We start from the raw sequence: 18,481 nt of genomic DNA, 5'->3' as shown, positions 1-18,481 counted from the left end.
CTCCAACTTCGCCAAGGCATCTGCACTCCTCCGATTCTGGCATTTTGGCTATTAACAACATTATCATCACTTATGAACCTCTAACACTATCCAGCCAATTTGTACAATTGTCAACTCCCTTTCAACTATAAAATGAAATTTCCTCTTGAAATCTGACCTCCTTTCTGGCTTCCCTTTCACATTTAAGGCATTTCGTAAAAGCTATATCTACTCAGTCTTTAGAACACCTTTCTTTGGAGGGATTATCTTTTTTTTATAACATACCTGGGGACGTTTAAAATGTTTTATTTGATTTTTTTTGTTACGGGACTCATTCAAATCACTTCATCTTCACTCTTGTGGTTTATGACATCACCTCACTAGCTCAATCATAAATCTGTTGGGTCACCACTGCACAATCTCCATCCTTGGATGGATTTTTAAAGAAAATTCCTATAATAATGAGATTTTCCCAGCAGAAGCAAACGGGAGAGGGAAGCGGGAATCCAAAAGTGTAACACTAACATTTCTTAATAGGGAAAAAAACGTACTAGGGCTCCTCTTTCCATTAAACACGATAAAACTTCCCTCATATGACTACCAGAAGGGCATACAGGTAGCGTCCACATCGATGAGAAAACAGTTGACAGGTCAAAACACCCCCACTTCGAGCCAAAGCTCCGAATCCCTCCTCTGACTGAGGCATTAAACCGCAGATACCGACCCTCCACCTTCCCCGCTTCTCTACCTCGGTGACAGTTAAGCGCGACGCCCGCGGCTCTTCTCCTCGGCACATACTCACCTGTCGTTAACACAATCTCCACGAGATAGCAAAGCGTGAAACCGACACTACTTAAGATAATTCGGACTCCTTCGACCCCTGTCCCTCTCCTCCTTCTTTAAAACAGCAGTTTTACAGAGGCGCTTCTCCTGACGTAAACCCTTCTCCAAGCACCACGTCGATTTTTTTTCCCCTGCTAACTTTCCCAGCCTGCTTCGCGAACTTCGCTCCTCTTCTCCACTATTGTCCCCACTCCCAAGGGTCAGTCGACCTCCTACCCGGCGTCCTCCGTGGTGCTAAATTCCTTCTCCACCCTGCCCCTCTGCCCAGCGTTCTTTGCGGTGCCAAATTCTTTCTCCGCGTTGCCCTTCCGTCCAGCGTCCTCTGCGATGCCTTCTCCTCCCTCCCGGCGCCCATTGCGAGAGGCTGTGCAATTTAATTTAATGGTTTGGCGGTTAAGTTGAGTGACATTATGTGTTAAGTTCCCGGGTTTAAAAGTGTGAGGATGGCTGAAACCGATGTTCAGCCGGGTCAATGCAGTCCAACTTTATGTTTTGGGCAGGTGAGTGCTGCGGTGGTTTAAATGTGCCTTGTGTAGTTTTGCTCATTCCATGTGCATTCTAACTGCAGTTTGAAGCCTGTGTTGGCTGAAAATGCCATAGAGTCCTGAAAGGTTGTTACATTTGGAATTCGTGTCGTTATGGAAAGATACACAACAGGAACGGGCCCTTCGACGACCCAGACCATCATAAATCAATCATTAAAAAAATTCTTGGATTCTCATCGCTCACTAGAAGACAATGTGGCTGATTAACCTACTAACTCGCCCGCCTTCGGGATATGGGAGGTAACCCAGTTAGTCATGGTGATAACATGTAAACCCTCCACAGCAGCATCGAGGTCAAGATGAAACTGGCTTTCTGAAGCCGTGAGGTCGCTGCACCATTAGATCAACAGATCGACCCAAGTCTCATCTGAAATGCAGCTGAGAGATTAGGAATAATTTTAACAGAGTATATAGACATAATTTCACCGCCCATTTTAAAGATATCTTTTGTAGGCTTAGAATAGTGGTTCAATGACGAAACTCGGCTTGATATAAAGTACAGTACTGCCGTACAAACATTAGTTACAAACACGCAATTACGACTTAACTTTTTTAAGGACTTTACGGATTTTTAAAAAAAACACTCTACAAGTAACATTATAAGTAATTAGACCTCATGACATGGGAGCAGAATTAGGCCATTCAGCCCATCTGTCATTCCATCATGGCTGATTTATTATCCCTCTCAACCACATTCTTCTGCCTTCTCCCAGTTGCCTTTGGCCTGTACAGCCACCTGTGGCAGTGATTTCCATAGATACATCACCCTCTGGCTAAATAAATTTTTCCTCATCTCTTCTAAATTCAATTCTGATGCTGTGCCCTATGGTCCTAGACTTCCTCCAATATTGGAAACATTCTCTCTGTATCCACTTTATCTAATATTCAACAGTTTGCAATGAGATTCCCCCTTCATTCTTCTAAACTCCAGTGAGTACAGGCCCTGAACTATCAAATGCCCCTAATATGTTAACTCTCTTATTCCTGGCATCATTCTCTTAAACCTCCTCTGGATCCTCTCCAACATCAGCACATTTTTTCTTAGAGCAGGAGTCCAAAGCCGTTTACAGTACTCCCAAGTGCATTTTGACCAATGCTATATAAACCTCAGCATTTTATCCTTGCCTTTGTACTGTAGTCTCCTTGAATTGATTGCTTGCATTGCAATTGCCTTCCTTACCACATAGTCAACCTGAAAGTTAACCTGCACAAGGACTTCCAAGTCCCTCTGCACCTCTGATTTTTGAATTTTCTCCCCATTTAGAAAATAGTCCACACTTTTATTCTTTCTGCCAAAGTACATGACCATGCACTTCCCTTTAGTCTATTCCACCTGTCACTTCTTTGCCCATTCACCCAATTGGATAAAGACATTCTGATCGAGGGTGCCTGTGTACAACACTCTTCTGAATAGACCATATTTCACTTCTTTTATGTTTGTTTTTCATCTTGAATGTGATTCTGGGACTGGGAGCCTGTGATCTGCAGCTGGGAGATCATTTGGATATTTCTGTGCTCTAGACACAGAGGATTCAGGAAGACAGAGGCAGAGTGTGTGAACTTTGTGCAAAGGTGTCAGGGTGCGGTGCAAGCCGATGTTCAACTGTTTTCCTGGTTAAAGCTTCCGTTGTTCACCAATTAAAGTGATGAGGAAGATGAAAACATCAAGACAAATGCAGAAGGTGGGCGGCCGCTGTCTGCCTTTAGATCGCTGGTGGGATTGCTCTGCTGCTGGAGAGGGAAGAGCCTACCACTGTAGCTGGAGGCAATTACTTCATTTTGGATATGGACTTGAACAATGGACTTTTTTCAGTCTTACAGTTTTTTTTTTATATTCTGTGTTTTTTGCCAGGTTTTTCTCTTTTTTTGTGTGTGGGGAGGGGGGATTTGGGAGTTGATTATCATGCTGCCGTTCTTTTCTTGGTTGTGTGACTATCTGGAGAAGAAAAATTTCAGAGTTGTATACTTTGATAATAAATGAACCTCTCAGCCTTTGAAGTCCTTATGCGGACACCTTGCTTCCTCAACACTACCTGCTCCTCCACCTATCTTCATTTCATCAGTAAACTTAGCCACAAAGACATGAATTTGCTCATCCAAATAATTGACATATAACATGAAAAGCAGTAGTGCCAACACCAATGCCTGTGGCATGCCACTAGTCACCAGCAGCCAACCAGAAGAGGCCCCCTTTGACTCCTGGTAGTCAGTCACTCTTCTATCCATGCTAGTACCTTTCCTGTAATAACAGGGGCTCTTGTTAAGCAGCCTTGTGTGGCACTTTGTCATAGGCCTTCTGAAAATCAAAATAAACAACATCCACTGACTCTTCTTTGTCTCTCCTGCTTGTTATTTCTTCAAATAATTCTAACAGATTTGTTAGACAAGATTTCCCCTTTAGAAAACCATGCTGACTTTGGCCTAGTTTATCATGTGCCTCAAGTACCCTGAAACCTCATCCTTAATAATAGACTCCCAACATCTTTCCAACCACTGAAGTCAGGCTAACCAGTTTATCATTTCCTTTCTTCTGCCTCCCTCCCTTCTTTAAGAGTGAAGTAACACAATTTTCCAATCTTCAGGAACCTCAGGAAATCAGTGATTCTTGAAAGATTACTGCTGATGCCTCTACAATCTCTTCAGATACCTTGTTCAGAACCCTGGGGTGTAGCCCATTTGGTTCAGGTGACTTATCAACCTTCAGGCTTTTCAGCTTCCCAAGTACCTACTCTTAAGTAATAGCAACAACACTCACTATTGCCCCCCGACATTTCAAATTTCTGGCATACTGCTAGTATCTCCACAGTGAAAACTCACCATTTCTTTGTCCCCTATTACTGCCACTCCAGCTTCATTTTCCAGCTGTCCTATATCCACTCTCATCTTTCTTTTTGGATATGCTTCCCAAGCTTGTACTAGCTTACTTTCATATTTGCTATTTTATCTCTTTGTGGCTCTTTGGTTGCCTTCTGTTGGTTTTAAAAGCTTCCCAATCTTCTCACTAATTTTTGCTATATTATTTTGCTTTTTTAAAAATATTATTTTGCTCTCTTTTGCTTTACTGCCGTCTTTGACTTTACTTGTCATCTTTGGTTGCCACGTCCTCCCTTTAGAATACCTATTCATCTTTTGAGTGTATCTTTCCTGCACCTTCCAAATTTCCCTCAAACTCCAGCCATTGCTTTTCTGCCATCATTACTGCTAGTGTGCCCTTCCAATCATCTTTGGCCAGCTTCTCTTTCATGCCTCTGTGATTCCCTTGACTTCACTGTAATATTGATACATTCGATTTTATCTTCTACTTCTCAAACTGCAGGGTGATTTCTATCATATGATCACAATCTCCTAAAGGTTCCTTTACCTTCCAAATCAAATTTGGGTCATTCCAAGCTCCCAATCCTGAATTGCTGTTCCCCATTGGGCTTAAGCGCAAGCTGTTTTAAAAAGCCATCTCGTAGGCATTCTACAAATTCCCTCTCTTAGGATCCAGCACCAACTAGATTTCCCCAATCTATCTGTATGTTGAAATCTTCCCCATGATTATAACAACATTGCCCTTCTTACATGCCTTCTCTATCTCTCGGTCTAATCTGTTGATGCAGATTTCTTTATTGATTAGTGGTCAGCACTACGATAACTATTCACTTTTTGTAACAGAAGTAATAATATTGCTTGCTAAAAGAAGAAAATACCGTAAACTTCAAGCTTTGTTGGACTATTAATTCCCGTGTATTCTGGAACAGCTGAGTTTATTTTCTTAACATTTCAGGACTTCTGGTCAAGATAGTGCCTGCATACAATGCTCCTTCAGTCGATATCTTGTGGATAGATCATGAAACCATATATTCCACTTCTCTTATGTCTTTCACATTTGTATTTTGTCTTGGATGTGATTTTCAAACTGTTGGAGCCTGTGGTTTGCTGTTTGGAGTTCATTTGGGTGTTCCAGCACTCTCCAGTCTTCGAGAGGATTCCAGGAGGCAAAGGCAGCATGTGCGAACCTCATGGCAGGTGGTCTGCGAGCAGATGTTTGATCCATTTCGCTAATTAAAGCTTATGTTGTTTGGCGATTACAACTACAAGGGAGATTGAAACAAGCTGAGTTTAGAAACTTGGAGACTGGGTGTTTCAGTGCTCTGCAGTCTCAGAGGATTACAGAAGACAAAGGCCATGTGCATGAATTTCATGGCGAGAAGGCTGCGGAACAGGGAACAAGCCATTGTTCGACTCCATTTCACCGATTAAGGCTTCTATTGTTCATGAATTAAAGTAACGAGGGAGGTTGAAGCATCAAGGCGAGTGTGCCAGTTGCTACAGAGGGGGAAACATCTGCCGCTGGGCCCAGAGACAGCTCCCAAGGTTTTTCTTGTTTTGGATGTGGACTTGGACTATCGGCTTTTTTTCAGTCTTACAGTTTTTTTTTAATATTCAGTATTTTTCACCCAATTTTTTTTGTTTTTTTTCTGTGCTTAGTGGGGGTCAATGTGCCTATTCTGTTTTTTTCATTTTTTTTATGTGAGAAGAAGGATTTGGGGGTGATGTGCATGTTCCATTTTATTAATTTGTTTTGTCTGGGAGGGGAGTTCTGGGGGTCAATGTGCCTATTTTTTTGTGTGGGAGGAGGGATTTAGGAGTCAATGTGCCTCTTCCATTTTTGTTCATCTTTTTGTGTGGGGAAGGGGGTTTTGGGGGTTGATCATCATTGCTACCTTTCTTTTCTTTCTTGATTTCATGGCTACCCAGAGAAGAAGAACTTCAAGTTGTGTACTTTGATAATACAGTGGTGCTAGTTGGTGAACCCTGTAGAATTTTCTCTTTCTGCATTAATATGACCTAAAATGTGATCAGATCTTCATGCAAATCCTAAAACTAGATAAGGAGAACCCAATTGAATAAATAACACAAAAATCATTATACTTGATCATTTATTAATTGAGATAAATGATCCAATGTTACATGTATTTCTTGGAAAAAGTATGTGAACCTCTGGGGAAATACCTTCTTCAAAAGTTGTTTGGAGTCAGGTGTTCCAATCAATGAGATGAGATTGGAGGTATGGGTTGTAGAGGTGCCCTGCCCTACAGGCAGTCCCCAAGTTACGAAAGTCCAACTTACGAACAACTCGTACTTATGAACAGCCTGCCATAAACCCTATTATATTAAAAACTCGTCGGCTCGTGGAAGGAGAATGCTGCCTGCCATTTTAAGTCGGATCATGTTGCACTTAACGCTGTTTTGAGTGTGTAACTTTGTATTTGGCATAAATTTTTCTTAGACAGATTCACCCTGACCACCCCCCCCCCCACACACCCCCCGCGCCACCTTTTCCAGTCAGCACCGCCCTCACTTGTCCCATTTAACCTGTCTCAGTGCAGGTGGACTTTAGAATCCAGAGGTCCTCAGGACCCGCAGCCCACGGCTGCTGCTGAATCCGCAGTGTTTCTGTTCCGCTGACGGAAAAGGATCACGATTGAAAATAAAGTGGAAATAATAAAGCGATCAGAAAGAGGTGAAATGCCATCGGTCATTGGAAAAGCGTTAGGCTACTGTCAGTCAACGATCAGAACAATTTTAAAGGATAAAGTGAGAGTAATGGAACATGTGAAAGGCCCTGCCCCGATGAAAGCTACAATTATTACTAAGCAATGCAATGGTTTAATTATTGAAGTACATATGTTTCTTAAGTTTTATATGCATAGAAAGGTAAAATATATACTAAGACAAACGTTTGACTAACTGACGCTGAATAATACCGGATGTACCTGTTCCGACTTAAGTACAAATCTGACTTAAAGATGGACTTAGGAACGGAACTCATTCGTAACCTGTGGACTGTCTTTTTTTTTAAAGACACACAGTCAGGTAACTGACAGAGCCTGCTCTTCTCAAGAAAGATCTGTTTATGTGCACCATGCCTCGATCAAAATCATCGTTCGGAGGAGAATTGTAGTATTGCATTAAGCTGAGAAAGGCTACAAAAGCATTTCCAAAGACCTGTGTGTTCATCAGTCCACAGTAAGAGAAATTGGCCACAAATGGAGGAAATTCAGTACTATTGCTACTCTCCCTAGGATTGGGCATCCTGCAAAGGTCAGATACAGATGTATCAGTAAAGTACAATCAAAACAATACGAGTAACGCAATGATGCGTTTAAATGACCCGGAATCACATCAGCATCAGGAATTCTTTCAATAGAACCCACATCATCAAATCAATGTACATCTCAATCCCGGCCACACCCACCCCCCGCAAGAGCACAACATACTAGGCTGAAGAAGGTGAAAAAGAATCCAAGCGAGGTGACCTGATAGAGGTGTATAAGACGATGAGAGGCTTTGATCGTGTGGATAGTCAGAGGTTTTTTCCCAGGGCTGAAATGGTTGCCACAAGAGAACACAGCTTTAAGGTGCTGGGGAGTAGGTACAGAGGAGATGTCAGGGGTAAGTTTTTTACTCAGAGAGTGGTGAATGAGTGGAATGGGCTGCCAGCAATGGTGGTGGAGGTGGATACAATAGGGTCTTTTAAGAGACCTTTGGATAGGTACATGGAGCTTGAAAAAATAGAGGGCTATGGGTAAGCCTAGTAATTTCTGAGGTAGGGACATGATCAGCACAACTTTGTGGGCCGAAGGGCCTGTATTGTGCTGTAGGTGTTCTATGTTTCTATGTAACATCAAAAGACCTACAGAAATCTTTAGAACTTGCTAAGGTCTCTGTTTGTGTCCCCACTTTAAGAAAAACACTGAACAAGAATGGTGTTCATGGAAGGACACTACAGAGAAAACCACTGCTTTCCAAAGAAAGCTTTGCTGCACATCTTAAGTTTGTGAAAGACCACATGGATGTTCTACAACACTTATGGGATATTGCTCTGTGGATAGGTGAGACAAGAGTTGAACTTTTTGGCAGAAATGCACATTGCTATGTCTGGAGGAAAAATGGCACTGCACACCAAAACCTCATCCCAACAGTGAAGCAAGGTTCATAATGTTTTGTGTTATATATTTATTTGGGTTCTCTGTCTAGTTTTAAGGCTTGTATGAAGGTCTGATCATATTTTGGGTCATATTTGTACAGAAATTTAAAAAATTCTACAGGGTTCACAAACTTTCTAGCACCACTGTAAATGAACTTTTGAACGTTTTGTTACTTCATCCCATGACAAATCATCAGTATGAATTTAAAGCAAGGATTCCCAGCCTTTTTTTTTAATACCATGAATCACTACCATTAACCAAGAATTTAACAATTTACAATTTGGATGAAATTGTTATTTGTAATAAAATTTAATGATTTATCATTTACAATGAAATTGGAAGAAATCTGAGATCTGATGCTTCTTGCAATTGGCAGCATCTTGAATCTTCTGTGCTTTTCACAACAAAGGAGAAGCAGACTATACCTGACAGTACAACTTCCTGTTCATCGATTATTTAAAGGTACATAAATTAGTGTAATATTCAGTGAGAATATGAGTGGTGGGGTGGAGAACCAAAGGAAGTTTACCAAAGGAAGGACACTCCTTCCCTCCACTAGCCTGCAGGTCACCCTTGTAGCACCTGCTTAGCTTCTGCCCACCCGACTGGGGTCATGTGAAGCCGTGGGAGCAGGTGGTGATGGTCATATGAGCAGCTGGTGCATATCACATGTTCTAGTTATGTGAACACTGACATCAGGCAGATGATCTCTGAAGAGTATTTATACTGGCTGGGGTCACCCATCCTATAAAGACACTCCCCAGTAGGTGGTAATGGTAAACCACTTCTGATGGGGAAAATGTTGCCAAGAACAATCATGGTCATGAGACCATGTTCAGCTACATCATGCAACACGGCACATGATGATGATGATTCAGTAAGACATACTTTAGAGAATGCTAATCAGGATAGAAATTTTAATTTAATGTCACATACCCCGATGCTAGAAAGTTCAAAAATCTGTTATAAAACTCATTTTCCTACTACTTTTTCCATCCCTTACTTGTAGAAACTGCAGACTGATGCAGCACATGTTACTATTTGCAATGATACTAGCGACTGAAGTTTTTGACTCATTCTACTTCAGCCCATGGAAAATTGCTTGGCAAACAAAGATGTTCAATTACAGTATATTTAAAGGGGTAAACTTTCATGATCCCAGTAATCAAGTGGTAAAATGAATAATTTCAGTGCTTGAGAGATATTAATTATTTTGGGTACTTATGTAAATAAGATGAACCCTATTGTTAGCAATAATCATAAGAAGATTATTCTAAACAAAAGTGTAAATTTTATTAAAATAAAATGTTTTACTTCTCTTACTGTACTTTTCCACCAAAAATATCTCTGATGGCAATAGTACAGTAGTCAGTAACTCTGGTAGTTCAGAGGACAGCCAGAGACAAAAGGTGAGTATCAGCAAATTATCTTGATGTGATGCTTCTCCCACCAGTGGCTGACCATGCTGCAACTGATAGATTCTAAGTTTGCTGTTCAATAATCAGCCTCTAATCCAAGAGTCACAAAATTCAATGTGTCAACTTAATTCAATAATCTCAGTAACTCAGCATTTGGTGTAATGCAGGATTAAATGTATACTCACTATCCTCTGATTCAGTAGTGTAGTACAGAATGCAATTATTTGCTAAGCCATTAGATAGTAAACTTTAAAACTGAAATTAATCTTGTTTCTTTCAAACAATACAGAACACATAAAGCATCTCAACTGTATCAAATTAATTCCATTATTTTTCTCCATTATAGTATCAGTATACAGCTGAGGAATATCAGGCAATCCAGACTGCATTGCAAAGGCGCCTGGGCCCAGAATACATTAGTCAACGTCCAGCAGGTGGAGGACAAAAGGTAAATTGAAATGAAATTGCAGTGTTTCCTAAGATTAAAAATTATGCATGTGAATAAGATCTTTCTCTTCAGTTTTCCCTGATCTCGTCCCATCCATCATCTATCCTGAAGACGTCCTTGGCCATCTTTTCACTTTCCCTTCTGGTGTTAGGCAAGGCAGAGGATACAAGCAAAATATTGATCATAATAGAGATGATAAAGGTATGAAAACTGTTATTTGAAAAGGTTAATCTTGCTTAAGGTAGATACAATGCCTTGAAAGAGTATTCAACCTACCTTGGAAGTTTTCATGTTTTATTGTTTCACAACATTGAATTACAGTGGATTTAATTTAGCTTTTTTGACAGTGATTAACAGGCTCTTCTGTGTCTAAGTGAAAACAGATCTCCACAAAGTGATCTAAATCAATTACAAATATGAAACACAAAATAATTGATTGCATAAGTATTTACCCCCTTTAATATGACACAGCAAATCATCACCGGTTCAGCCAGTTGGTTTCAAAGGTCATGTAATTAGTTAAATGGAGATTATCTGTATAGTTAAGATGTGCAATTGAGCGTTGTTAAAATACACCTGTACCTGGAAGGTCCAGCTGCTGGTGAGTCAGTATCCTGGCAAAAACTACACCACAAAGACAAAAGAACAGTCCAAGCAACTCCACAAAAAGGTTATTGAAAAGCACAAGTCAGGAGATGGATACAAGAAAATTTCCAAGTCTCTGATTACAGTTAAGTCAATCATCTAGAAATGGAAAGAATATGGCACAGTTGTAAATCTACCCAGAGCAGGCTGTCCTCAAAAACTGAGTGACCATGTAAGAAAGGGACCAAGAGGCCTATGACAACTCTGGAGCAGCTGCAAGCTTCAGTGGCTGAGATAGGAGGGACTGTGCATCCAGCAACTGTTGCCTGGGTGTTTCACCAGTCGCAGCTTTATGGGAGAGTGGCAAAGAGAAAGCCACTGTTGGGGAGGGGGGAAATACTTTCATGAAATCTCGGCTAGAATTTGCCAAAAGACATGTGAAACTCTGAAGTCAGCTGGAAGAAGGTTCTATGGTCTGATGAAACCAAATCGAGCTTATTGGCCATCAGACTAAACACCACACGTCATCTAAGGCACACCATCCCTACCGTGAAGCATGGTGGTGGCTGTATCGTGCTATGGGGATGCTTCACTGTAGCAGGCCCTGGAAGGCTTGTGAAAGTAGAGGGTAAAATGAATGCATCAAAATACAGGGAAATCCCGGAGGAAAACTTGATGCAGTCCGCAAGAGAAATGTGACTTGGGAGAAGATTTGATTTCCAGCAGGACAATGACCCCAGCATAAAACCAAAGCTACACAGGAGTGGCTTAAGAACAACAAAGTTAATGTCGTGGAGTTTCCGAGTCAGAGTCTAGACTTCAATCCAATTGAGTATTTGGGGCTAGACTTGAAAAGGGCTTTTTACTCACAATCCCCACGCAATCTTACAGAGCTTGAGCAGTTTTGTAAAGAAGAACAGGGGGAAATTGCAGTGTCCAGATGTGCAAAGCTGATAAACATCTATCCACACAAACTCGCTGTAATTGCTGCCAGGGGTGCATCCCCTAAACACTGACTCAAAGGGGGTGAATGATTATGCATTTATTTACAGGCAGTCCCCGAACATCCGACTTACGAACAACCTGCCACAAAGCCTATTATATTGAAAACCAGAGTTAAATACAATGGTTTGTAGTAATGAACACACGTACTACATTGTGACACTCATGAAAACATTGCGCTGCTTCAGCGGTTTGTTGCCTTGTGGAAGGCCGTCCCGCCATTTTAAGTCAGATCACGTTGCCACCAACACTGCTGAGTGTGTAACTTTGTATTTGGCTTAAATTTTTCTCTTATTTACCCTTGTAACCATGTATCCAAAGCTTAAATCTGATGCAAGTGCTGATGATGCATCAAAGAAAAGGAAAACAATCACGGTTGAAAATATGGTGAAAATAATAAAGCAATCGGAAAGAGGTGAAACGCCATCGGTCATTGAAAAAGTGTTAGACTACAGTTGGTCAACGATCGGAACAATTTTAAAGGATAAAGTGAGAATAATGGAGCATGTGAACGGCCCTGCCTTGATGAAAGCTACAATTATTACTAAGCAACGCAGTAATTTGATTATTGAAATGGAAAGGCTATTGATAATTTGGTTAGAGGATCAAAATCAGCGTAATATTCCTATTAACCTTACTTTACTGCAAGAAAAGGCTTGAAGCCTTTTCAGTGATTTAAAAACTGCACATACAGCAAGTGAAGGTGCTTGTGATGAAGAATTTGGTGAGTAGGGGTTTGTTCAATCGTTTCAAAGTGAGGGCAAATTTACATAATATTAATGTGCAAGGTAAAGCAGCTAGTGCCGATGTAAGTGCTGCGGGTGATTTTCTTGAATTGAGGAGGGGGGTTATTTGCCAGGCCAGATATTTAATGTAGACGAGACTGGCTTATTTTGGAAAAAAAAATGCCTGAAAGGACCTACATTTTGAAAGAGGAAAAAAGTGCACCAGGGCATAAGGCGTCAAAGGATAGGCTAACAATATTGCTTGGGGGTAATGCATCAGGGAATTTCAAGCTCAAGCTTTTGCTTGTGTATCGCTCCCTAAATCCAAAGGCACTTCACCATATCATTAAGGCATCTCTTCCCATTATTTGGAAGGCAAATTCAAAGGCTTGGGATACGGTTGCCGTCTTTGAAGATTGGTTCTTGAACCATTTTGTTTCTGCTGTTGAACGTTATTGCTTGGCCAAGAAAATTCCTTTCAAGATTCTCCTTGTGCTTGACAATTTACCCAGACATTTGAGGAAGAAGACGAAGACTGACCTAGGAACTCCTGAACTGAAAAAGTTTGCAACAGAAAAATTAGTCTCATTGAAGCAGGGGTGGCAAAGTTAGAGGAGCAAGATCATAATACAAAGAGGTTCAGCAAAGTTTACCATGAAGTTACCCAGAACCTCAGCTGCTACAAGGCCATTTATGATGAAAGAAAGAAAAGCTCTGTACAAGCCTCCCTTTATGCCTACTTCAAGAAATTGACTCCAGTAGTAAACCTGCCCTCTCCAGCTGCAGAATCAAACCTGGACTCTCCAGCACCAGGTCTATCATAATGTTACCTCACGAATGCCCCTTCCGGTATGCAACCATGTGTAGTTACTTTTATTATTATGGTATTATTATGTACAGTACTGTATTATTATGTTTAAGATGTTTTAGTGTATTTGGGTCAGCACCGCCCCCACTTGTCCCATTTAACCTGTCTTTGTGCGGTGAACTTTGGGACCCGGCGTAGCTCAGAACCCGCTGCCCGCAGCTGCTGCTGAATCCGCAGTGTTTCTGTTCCGTTGACGGAAAACAATCACAGTTGAAAATAAAGTGGAAATAATAAAGCGATCGGTAAAAGGTGAAACGCCATTGGTCAATGGAAAAGTGTTGGCTACCGTTGGTCAACGATCGGAACAATTTTAAAGGATAAAGTAAGAATAATGGAGCATGCGAAAGACCCTGCCTCGATGAAAGCTATGATTATTACTATAGCTTTGTTTCAATTAATTTGTTTCAATTGAAACACAGTACATACTTTTCTTATGTGTTTTGTATATATAGAAAGGTAAAATATATACTATATACTAAGACAAGCGTTTGTCTAACTGACGCTAAATAATACCGGATATACCTGTTCCGACTTACGTACAAATCCGACTTAAAAACGGGCTCAGGAACGGGTTCATAACCCGGGGACTGCCTATATTGTTAACTTTTTGTTTCTCTAAATTCCTACATGATACAAATATTCTTAAATTATACTTGTGTTCGGCTTCAAGCAGTCTATCATAAAGAAAAGACTTTTCTGAGGAAGGAACATTTTCAAAAAATTTATTGTCCAGTGTAATAATCCTAATCTTCCTAGATATAAGATAGTGTGAGAGGATTTCAAAGTGATAAATTGATTAAGGGTTAACTGTAGGGCAGTCAGTTTAATTTCAGTGATGGGTAACATTTTTGAAACATTAATAAGGGAAAATGGGCAAGAGTGTCTTTAACTAATGTAATTGATTTTTTCAAAGTACCAGAGGTTGATTAATATAATTGAGTAGATATTGCCCATGTGGTTTTAAGTATTGCACAAAATGCCACATAAAAGACCGGAGAAGCCTGTGGAATGGAGAGTCACAGTCAAGTTTATTGTCATGTGCACAAGTGCATGTATCTGCAATTGCAATGACAAACTTGTTTGTTGTAGAATGGCAGGCATGTTGTATCAGAAAAGCAGCATTCACGAGAAAAATATGAAAAATTATGCCCAAATTTTAGAAGAACACAATTGGAACAAAATATCTATCTGAACAAAATTCCTTTATTTTTATTTTTTTTCTCTACCAAACGAGTAATTTTTCACCTCCCTTATTGTATTCCATCTGTTAATCTTTTCCCCAGGGATTATCAAGGGACATGTATCCTTGGGCAATCAGCTATGCATTTTCAATTATTGAAAACTCTGCACAACTTGCACTTGCTCAAATTGACTCTTTTTTTATCAACAGTAAGGTAGGGATTTGGGTGCTTCGGTTCAGGTATAATCCAATTTCTCAGTGAAGTATTTGATTCCACGCATTCTGGAACTCAAGAACCTGGACACAGTCAGGCTGAATTAGTCTTTCACAAGTTGGCTTGTATTTGTCAACACTCTTTTTGTACACGCCATCAGATGTCATTTAGAGTAACAGGCATCCTTCACAGAATTAGAACTTTGAAAGAATAATTTTGAATGTAAACCCCATTCTTTTTATTGTAGTTTCTTTCCGTTTGCTACCTCACTCCCACTTTGTATCTAATTTCCTTTTGATTTTTTTCATATTCATGCTTAATATTTTAACCTTTTTGCACCCTTGTCATCAATTTTCCTGTCAAGTCATTATATTGTTAACTGACAGAGTCATGCTGTTCTGTTTACCAGCCAGTCTTTTTCTTTGCTCTATTGCCTGTCATCATGCACAAATATTCCTGGCCTATTTTATTTGGGGCCCAGTATATTCTTGTGCTCCCGAATCTAAATACCTGAACTTCTATGTAAAAAATTATTATCACTCCTAAACGGGAGTTTACACTGTTAACCCAAGTCAAAATGTGCTTGAAACACCTTTGATCGGAAATGTTCACTCTGTTTTTGTTCCCACAGATGTGACCTCACCTGAACGTTTCTGGCATTTTCTTTTGCTCATGTTAGTGCAAATTGTGTACAGTTTTCTTCATCGTTTCTATGAAAATGCATACTGAGACGTGATTCATATTCCTTGGTTTTTCACATTTTCCTTTGATTAGCAGCATAATGCTTTTCACTGGGCCACTTACACATCTGGTAATTGACATCAGGCCTTAAAGGGCACTTCTCAATGAAATTATCTTAAGTGCATTTATGTGCTCATCTTAGCTGAAAAAGGTCTACGAGGCTGTGGAAGGGTAGGTAGAATGTCACATGCCTCAGACTACACAGTCATTGACTTTTATATCTTTAGTGGAGCAGAAAGTGAAGCAAAGCCATGTCCTTTTGAGGCCAATCTACAAGAAACTCCCTCACGATGGAGTCATGCTTCCTATGACAGCCAAATGATCAAAACCAAAGCAATTCACATACACCAAAGGACAATGTGGAAAGAAATTACATGAATTATCAAGGATGAAGGTTTGATCTAGGAAGTATTTAACAAATTTGACCTGCTTAGGAAATTAATTCACAAATTGAAATTCGCAAATTTCACCAACAACGAGAATGGCTCTGAAACAAACTACTGTAGCATTAACTGTTCTCGCAGCCTACTTCTCATAGGCAGTTGCTCAGGATGGCTTGCTTGTGTTTATTGAGATAGCAAACTTAACTTTTTCATTCATGAACATTATCCTAATGTGACACCCTTATTGCTCTCCTTGCTGCCTCAGGTTTTCTTTACAACTGAGAGTCTACATCATACAAAGCCATAATAGTACATTGTACTTTGACTTTAACTTTTTCTCCATCTTGCAAAACAGGACAGCCCACAATTTGTCCTTGCCAATAACTGGAAGGAGACCATTCTCTTTCCAAAGACCCACCAATCTGGAGGAGCAAGTATCCCACCCTGTGGGAACCAGTTGTTACCTTTGCTGAAATATGGATATCAGTGCATGTTGAAAGTATTTGAGTGCATACAAATCCTTCAGTGTGGTTCCTCCCCCATACTATATTCTGACTACTTAGATTTACATTGAGGTGTGAATTGCTAGGAAGAATCATTCATAATGAGTCATACTCCCCGCACTTTCGTGGTACACTTTATCTGGCCTATGACAGAAAGGACCCAACAGCCATAATTTTTAGATTCTGCAGTAAGCACTCCATATCTTAACTGCTTTAGATATAAATTAAAGCTTTCTTTCAGTCAAAGTGATCCTGTTAGGGCTGATCCTACCACCATAGCTTGTTTGCTTCTGCTTTTTTTGAGCCAATATTGTATCCCTTCACACACCTTACGCTAAATCCCTACCTCCTGTAATTTTATTAATAAGCTCTTGTGGGGTACCTTGTCAAAAGCCTTCTGAAAGTCCAAGTAAATTATATCAGCTGCTCTATTGTTATCATACATTTTAGTTGCCTCTTCATAGACCTCCAATATATTAGTAAAACAATTTCCTCTTTCTGAACCCATGCTGGCTTTCTGCTAACAAACATGTTCTTATCAGCTGCTTTTCTATCTCATTCTTCATTATCTTGCCTGTGATACACATTAAGCTTAAAGGTCTATAGTTACCAGGGTCAGTTCTAAGATACCTAAGTCACTTAAAACAGCCTTAATTTTTCTGTGCACTTACTGGCATATTGCCAACACTTTTGCAAGTGAATACTTCAGCAAAATAAGAGTTTAGAGTATCTGCTATGTCCTTCTCTGCATAACTTAACACCCCATTTGTTATTACCAATACACTTAACTTCCTCCTTGACTTTTCTTTTACTAAAATCTCTTGGGGTCATTCTTAGCATTAACAGCAATATCCTTTTCAACCTTGCCTTTTGGCAATCCAAATTTCCCTGACTATAACTCATGTTTTCATATGCCCTATGGCTAACATAATTGATATTTTTTATGTATTCCTTATATAGCTGTCTTTTCTTCAATAATTTTTTATGTCTGTCTCTATTCATCCATGTCATTGATCTATTGTTTTTATTGCTCCTCCCAACCTTGGGTATGAACATTTCCGGCACTGTGTTTTAGCTCTTTAAATCCACCCCATTGTTCCTCAATTGACACAACTTCAAACAGTTCATTGCAGTGTACCTTCCGAAGTCTTTGCTACATCTGCACGAACTTTGCATTTCTGAAATTCAATTTAATGGCTTTGGTTTTTACCGATATACTCTCCCAAAAAACTTCACTTGTTCCTAAAGGCACAACAACTTTCGTACTCAAAATTCTATCGTGATTGTTACAGAATATCAAATTGTTACGAATTCCGGTAACTGGATCACTTACCAGCAAAGATAGAGAGGTCCGTTGAAGTCTGATGGTACTATTTTTAAAAGTATTTATTGCTAAAGGGCACAAAAATAAGATTAATGCAAACATACAGATAATATACGTCATCAATACTAAATCTAGCACGCGGGTATAATAATAATCAATAAGAAATCATTCTGTCGTTGTCTAGGGGATAATGTATTGTCCGATGGAAAGATAACAGTCACTATCAGTTCGCTCAAGCTGCAGCGTTGTTGGGTTTAAAAACGATGTGGTTTAACTTGCCCCAAGTCTTTTATGATGCCCATCCATTGAGTCAGGGGAGCGGGCTTCCCCGTTGTTAGCTAAAAGCTGTTTTCTGTTGGTTCCAGCCACCAGTTCCAGCCACGGAATCGAATGCACATGGCTTCCTTCAGATGACTTCCTGCTGTTACATGGTCGCTTAATGTTTCTTCTGGTGCGTCTGAAGGGGTTGTTCCCCCCAGACCCTCTTTTATACTTCCTCACAGGGTCTCAGATGTCAATCAGGTTGGGATGATGCAATCCCTCAACCAGCCCACTCTGGTCATCCCCTGAGGGGCTTCAATGAATAGTACAGTACCCAATACACAACTTGGTCTTCCGGAGACAATGGCCATGTCCCGTAGCTTTACATCTCCGGGGAAACGAGCCAGCCTGCACATCTGTTCCCCTTTCTTAGGCCCCTTTACCCAACCCAAAAGTGATCTTGCGATTCTCACAAAGGAGGGGGC

At 40.2% G+C, this 18,481-nt stretch overlaps 2 protein-coding genes across 8 annotated transcripts in view; one reads left to right on the top strand and one right to left on the bottom strand.

The window, feature by feature from the left end:
* LOC132398500 (ELKS/Rab6-interacting/CAST family member 1-like) overlaps positions 1-1,016 on the bottom strand; it is a 734,829-nt gene extending 733,813 nt beyond the window's left edge. For 3 of the 6 annotated variants that reach the window (XM_059978065.1, XM_059978064.1, XM_059978063.1), the window contains exon 1: positions 782-1,015. The gene's annotated coding sequence lies outside the window, so the exon portion shown is untranslated. Of the gene's footprint in view, positions 1-781 lie in introns of all 6 variants that reach the window. The other 3 variants (XM_059978062.1, XM_059978066.1, XM_059978067.1) reach the window with 3 other exon arrangements.
* A 66-nt stretch (positions 1,017-1,082) lies between these two features.
* Positions 1,083-18,481, top strand: part of rad52 (RAD52 homolog, DNA repair protein) — a 53,062-nt gene continuing 35,663 nt past the window's right edge. For both annotated transcript variants that reach the window (XM_059978073.1, XM_059978072.1), the window contains exons 1-2: positions 1,083-1,322; positions 10,109-10,210. In XM_059978073.1, coding sequence (XP_059834056.1) covers positions 1,266-1,322; positions 10,109-10,210 — 159 coding nt within the window. In that variant the 5' untranslated portion in view covers positions 1,083-1,265. The remainder of the gene's footprint in view (positions 1,323-10,108; positions 10,211-18,481) is intronic.

This window comes from Hypanus sabinus, chromosome 8 (assembly GCF_030144855.1).
Source record: "Hypanus sabinus isolate sHypSab1 chromosome 8, sHypSab1.hap1, whole genome shotgun sequence".
NCBI classification, from domain to species: domain Eukaryota; kingdom Metazoa; phylum Chordata; class Chondrichthyes; order Myliobatiformes; family Dasyatidae; genus Hypanus; species Hypanus sabinus.
The sequence above is the reverse complement of the archived record's forward strand: the minus strand, read 5'-3'. Positions and strand labels throughout refer to the sequence as shown.